Source organism: Oncorhynchus nerka, unplaced genomic scaffold (genome assembly GCF_034236695.1).
Source record: "Oncorhynchus nerka isolate Pitt River unplaced genomic scaffold, Oner_Uvic_2.0 unplaced_scaffold_974, whole genome shotgun sequence".
NCBI lineage: Eukaryota > Metazoa > Chordata > Actinopteri > Salmoniformes > Salmonidae > Oncorhynchus > Oncorhynchus nerka.
The window spans coordinates 161,902-168,126 of record NW_027040317.1 but is presented as its reverse complement, the minus strand read 5'-3'; the positions used below and the strand labels follow the sequence as shown (position 1 = coordinate 168,126).

Below are 6,225 nucleotides of genomic sequence, written 5' to 3'. Positions count from 1 at the left end.
CAGGTCGAGGGTACTGAAATGAGTTAATTACTTGGTCATTTTATGGAGGGTATACAAAGAGGGAAAAAGATAGTCCAACATTTGACCTTGTCATTCTGCAGTGATTTACATGCAATTTACCTGAATATCAGGTATTCTTAAATTGTTTCAAAAACGTAGAATATATCTACTTGTCAATATTTCGAATTATCTAAATATCTAAATATTTTTCCCTATATCTATATTATGTATTTCCTTACACTATTATGGATATATTATTTTTAATCAGGTCAATATAACAGAATAAAGAGAATAATATATAAGAGAATAAAGAATAAAAATATGCATTGAACACTAGCATACAGAGGTAATGTTCTTGCAGTTCTTTGTTCTTATTCTTGAGGGCAGACTATCAACATAATGTGTTACCTCCTGACCAAATCTGTCTTTAGAACCAATAAATTGTTTTTCTTAATAACAACTCCCAATTTTTAGCTAACAGCAGCACTGTTTTTAAAAGTAGCTCATCTTGAGATAGGCTATTGCCACAACTTGCCACCGTGAGAAGCCTGGCTTCATCTTCATCCTTAGGTGAATCAGTGTGCCACTCAACATTGATTTTTTTACCCCAATTTCGTGGTATCCAATTGGTAGTAGTTACTGTCTTGTCTCATCGCTGCAGCTCCCGTATGGACTCGGAGAGGCGAAGGTCGAGAGCCATGCGTCCTCCAAAACACAACCCAACCAAGCCGCATTGCTTCTTGACACAGCGCATCCAACCCAGAAGCCAGCCGCACCAATGTATCGGAGGAAACACTGTACACCTAGCAACCTGGTCAGCGTGCACTGCACCCGGCCTGTCACAGGAGCCGCTAGAGCGCGATGAGACAAGGATATCCCTACCGGCCAAACCCTCCCTAACCCAGACGACGCTGGGCCACCAGCGCCGCCCCATGTGCCTCCCGGTTGCGGCCGGCTGCGACAGAGCTAGCACAGCTAGCACTGCGAAACAGTGCCTTAGACCACTGCACCACCCGGGAGGCCCTCCACTCAACATTTTATTTAGTAACCTACTGTAAACTATGATATACAGTATATATATATATATTGCCTCCTAATATTGTACAATCTGTGTGTCGCTTCATTGGCCTGGGCTATTGTTTGTTTGAATTCAAGGCCAGATTGATCTCAGTTTGTCAGTGTCAGAGTAGCCAGCCATTTCAGTCAGTTGTGTGGTAATAAAACGATTCAACCAATGTCTTTCATGTAAATGACGTAGAACTGCATGAAATGCCTTTTTTCAAAGGCAGATTCTTTTACGACCCTGCTAAAAAAATCCATGTGTGGAAATCCTAAAAACGCCTCTGCTCAACTGTAGCCTAGTGTATGGCAAACATTATTATGGCTTTATTATAAAGGGGCTTTTTCGTCAACAGTAAATTTTCCGCGCATCGAATTGCATCTTGATGCAAGGATTTGTTTAAAGAAAATGAGGGTGTGCCGGGAAGGGGGAAGGCCCTGCGTAGCAATATTACATGTAAATTGGCCTACAGTATTATTATGCCTTAAACCAATGATAATCAGCCAGCTATATAAAAAAATGTATCTTCATCATCAACCCGTATTATATCATATAGATACCAAACACGTTCTCTGTGGAATGTTGTATCCGAACTTGAGTGACATTTTTCACTTTGACAAAGATGGAGTCATCTTCAAAGAGGTGGAACACCCCTCCCAGGTAGCTGTTTGATGTGGACATCATTTTCCCAAACTTGGGGTGATATCTCCTGGACTTAAGGAGTTCAATGTCCTTCCCAAGGTACCGTGGAGTAGTTCTGCAGACCGAGTGTGTGAACGCAACATCGACCTCACTGAAGAAGATCTTAGAGTAGACGTAGTAGTAGCCTTCCTTCTGGATGACAAGCTTCCCATCTTTGTACTCCATTTCATGGAGGATTGGTTCTGCCTGCATGTTCCATACCATGACTCCATCTCCATGGGGTGCTTGAGGTCCAGCTGGAGAACAAATACAGGACAATATGTGGGAAAAGTTCTGTCGTAAGAGCTCATTTGAATTTATCTTCATGTACTATTTCAAACACCATACTATCTGATGTACTACTACATACTTCTATTTCACCCTCTTCTGTCATGACCAAATATTAATATAAAGGGTTGTATAAATGGCCTGGTGGTAATGGTCTTACCTGTCAGATGTGCAACAGGTTTTGAAGGCAACACAATAGGGTTTGGTCTTGAAGTTGGGGAAACCTCCTTCGGAATGTCTTCTTGGTCTGTTTTGGGAACAAAGTTAATGTTGATGTGATGTGCATTTTAGAAATTGAATGATTCAGAAATGCATTTATCAAATGTGTACAAAATACCAGAGATGAGTGTCACGGCCGTCGAAAGAACTGGACCAAAGCGCAGCGTGGTGAGCGTACATTTTTCCTTTATTTATCTGGGACACTGTAAAGTCCATGGAGAACAAGAGCACCTCCTCATGCCTTTTGCACACAATCTATATAGATTATTTTTTCTTTTTTCTACTGTGTTATTGACTTGTTTATTGTTTACTCCATGTGTAACTTGGTGTTGTTGTCTGTTCACACTGCTATGCTTTATCTTGGCCAGGTCGCAGTTGTAAATGAGAACTTGTTCTCAACTAGCCTACCTGGTTAAATAAAGGTGAAATAAAAAAATAAAAAATAAAAAATAAAAAAAAAATGACGCCAACAAAACAATAAACCATACAAAAAGACCGTGACGCTTAAGGGCTATAGTGCCATAAACAAAGACAACTTCCCACACAGAAAGGAGGGAAAAGGGCTACCTAAGTATGGTTCCCAATCAGAGACAACGATAGATAGCTGTCCCTGATTGAGAACCATACCCGGCCAAAACAAAGAAATACAAAAACATAGAAAATAGAACATAGAATGCCCACCCAAATCACACCCTGACCAAACCCAAATTAGAGACATAAAAAGCTCTAAGGTCAGGGCGTGACAATGAGTCCCTTGTCATTTTGTCACAGTGTTTGAACAAGAGAAGAAGATATAGTCTCAGACATACCTTGATACTCATACCAGCTGACCCTGACTCCACCTGCAGTTGAGAATAGATTTCATCATAGTGAACAGAGAGGTTTGTGGTAATACAGTACAGGCATGTGTGAGAATGTTCATTTGTTCCTATTTAAGTGGTTCTTTGGGCCTTCAGCAATGTGACCTTTACATTTTATTAGATGATACGCATGAAAGATAAACAGAACTGCTTATGGTTTCTGGTAATTAAGCAAAGTAGATCACCCATCCCACCCCAGACCACCCCACCCCCGTCTTCCCGTCAGTACATGTGCATGCAGCGAGACTAGGTTAGCTCTATCCTCTTCCAATAAACCATTGCACCCTTCCCACCAGATTGGGTCAAGGGAAATGATGTCACATGAAGCTCAACATAACCACAAACACCTGACCAACGAACCAATTCTATGGAACACGGAATGCTGGCCCCTGCTCCAGCAAGGTACGTCACGGAACATTCATATTCTCCGAAATGATGCCAATTCTGAATAACTTCTCCATCTTAACTGTTGCCAAATGTAGAAGAATGAATAAAACTGTTTAATGCGTATATCAAGGGAATCCCAACTCAAACTTTGACAGAAACTGCTGACCATGACAGAACTTCACTATGTTGTCATGAGACCTGTTTGTAAGTAAAGCAAAATTGACACAACAAAAAACCTACATTGTGGTGTATAATGCACTGGTAACTCGGAAGTTAATATTTGTTTCTGTTCCCTATAGACTTGGAAAATTATTTCACAATTAGAGTCTAACAAAACAACCAATTGTAGCAAGGTTCCAATATTCCAAGTGACATATCACCACACATTACTCTATTCTGAACCAGGATAATGCCATAATAAAATGGAGGAAAGGAACAAATGCAAAAAGCCAACAGTAAATTACTACATTGTACAAAATACATAGAGATTGGATAACAAAATGTGACTTTTTAAATAATGATTTATTAATTTAATGTAGTATCTTGGGGTTTTAAAGTATTGTCTTAATGTAACTGTGCATTCGGCATAATTTCAGTCTTGTCGACTGCGACTACGAGGTAAATCAAATCAAGTAATTATTTCCCATATGATGATGCAAATGGGTTGTAGATTATTTTTGAGAGAGAAAGAACACATCAACTAATGACACTGAAAATGTATTCACTTTCATTTTGGAATGAAAGAAAGATGTTTCCGGGAATAGTGTACACGTTGTGGGGTTGAGAGCAAGAGATTGGGGAAAATAAAACAGTTAGAGATGAAAGTAGACACACAGTAGACAGAATACATAGTTGTTACTAGATGTGTGAGAGAGAGAGATGTGTGAAGAGAGACTCTCAGGTGTTGAGGGAGACAGAACAGAGATGGAGACGGGTAGACAGCCACCTCATGGTGATAATACTCACAGATCCCTGTTTGGAGTAGAGGTGGTAGATGAAGCAGGCCTCTATGGCCAAGCCACACAAAGCCAGACCAACCAGCAAGAACAGCAGGCTTTGGGCCACACCACCCCGACCAGGAGGTCTCGGTTTGGGGGGCAGCGGTGGGTAGGCTGCATGGCTATCCACCATGAACACGGAGGGGTACGGGACACCACCCTCAGCCATAATCTCTCCGATCAGAGATTATAAGGAACTGAAAAAGGATCCTCCAAGAGGTAGTCAAGTAGTACTTGAGCGAGGTCCACGCACCAGGGGTCCCAGCACACAACGAGAGACACAGAGAGATTTTATTCCCAGAGCAAGACCAAACACTAGTGTGGGTTGTACAGTATGACTCCTCAGGTCGTCTTGTCAGCAGAAAAGACAAGACACACAGTAGTGGAAGAAAACCTCCAGATATGAGAAATGTGGAAATCCTTCACAGAAACGACCATCTCCCCAAAGAGCAGTCACAGAAAGCAAAACTTGTCTTAACCAAAATAAATCTTGACAGAGAGAACGGTTACCTCTGGTGTTAAGTTTCAATCAGTCAGATGGAGTGAGGCAAATGCAAATGAGCATCTTATAGAGTGGCCATGCACTGAGTATGATCACCTCCCCACTACACTACATACACCCTCCCACTCTAGCCTAATACGGCATACATTGAGTTTCGCAATCATTTGTTGCTCTGTTCACACTTCCTCTCACTCACTCTCAGCCACTCTCATGATGAGTATCTACCAGCAGAAACAATAAAATCATGACAAGACCAATATATTCATGATCCTTTACAGTGCAGCTTCTTGTAAAAAACAACAACATATGGTTCATTGTATTGTTATTCTTGTGTTGTTAAGACTATTCATGGTACTTTTTTTACCACATGCTTTGTCAAGATCATGCTTTGCCCTCCCTGACATTGGAAGGTTGGGAGTTCGTTCCCCGGTCAAGTCATACCAAAGACTGGAGAAATGCGTCTCTGCTTGGCACTTGGAGATGGATTGGGGTTTACTATGTCAGGAAGTGGATAAAAGGTACACAGCAGGGGTGTCCATATATAGCTTCAGCATGCTCTCTAAGGTGTGTTCTAAAAGTCATTTTCAATTCTTTAACTTTTCAATTACCCACTAGTGAAAAGAATCTACAACTAAGCGATCAGGCTGGGGCAGTAGAAATCTGATCTTAGATCAGTGGCAAAGAGTAAACCTCATCCAAAACTAACAAGAGCATATTGCAATAACAATGTAAAGCTTTCCCTTGGTCATAGCACCACCCACCACCTCTCTGACCATAATGCACACTTCTAAAAAAAAACATTCTGTATGTCATATAACTAAAACATACAACAAGTTGTCCTTAAAAATGGTATGTACATGGCATATGCTGTATGTGTGTACATATTTGTGTATGTTTACTACTGGGTATGCTGTGTATGCTTATGTGTATGTGTGTTTTTATCTAGACAACTTTTATGTGATGTGTATGTTTTTATTGATTCTATGGAATCCAGGACTCCTTGGAAAACTGTGGAAATTGTTACTGAGTGGACAATTCTGGCTAAAAAGAACTGTATGAAATGAGTGCCCAGTGAGCAAAATGATGTTGGAAAGAAGTTGAAAAGACATAATTACAGAGGTTGAAGTCACGTTCATTTTCAGCTCTAAGTGAAAGTTGAAAACGTATTTTACAGACATTGAAAATACGTATTTTACGGACATTGATAAAAATGTGGTTTGTCCAGACAGG

At 40.6% G+C, this 6,225-nt stretch overlaps 1 protein-coding gene across 1 annotated transcript; it reads right to left on the bottom strand.

The window, feature by feature from the left end:
* Positions 1-928: 928 nt before the first annotated feature.
* Positions 929-4,988, bottom strand: tnfsf14 (TNF superfamily member 14). The gene is made up of 5 exons (XM_065016462.1): positions 4,462-4,988; positions 3,058-3,090; position 2,941; positions 2,190-2,276; positions 929-1,998 (listed from the first exon to the last, which is right to left on the bottom strand). The coding sequence occupies exons 1-5, from the start codon at positions 4,660-4,662 to the stop codon at positions 1,604-1,606; spliced, it is 717 nt and encodes a 238-aa protein (XP_064872534.1). The 5' UTR covers positions 4,663-4,988; the 3' UTR covers positions 929-1,603.
* Positions 4,989-6,225: the final 1,237 nt, after the last annotated feature.

Excerpts from the sequence above, each read along its gene's own strand:
- tnfsf14 (XM_065016462.1), bottom strand. The coding sequence starts at position 4,662 with ATGGCTGAGGGTGGTGTCCCGTACCCCTCCGTGTTCATGGTGGATAGC. Across the intron at positions 3,091-4,461 it reads TCTACTCCAAACAGGGATCT|GTGGAGTCAGGGTCAGCTGG; the intron begins GTGAGTATTATC and ends TCTCAACTGCAG. Across the intron at positions 1,999-2,189 it reads ACCTGTTGCACATCTGACAG|CTGGACCTCAAGCACCCCAT; the intron begins GTAAGACCATTA and ends TTTGTTCTCCAG.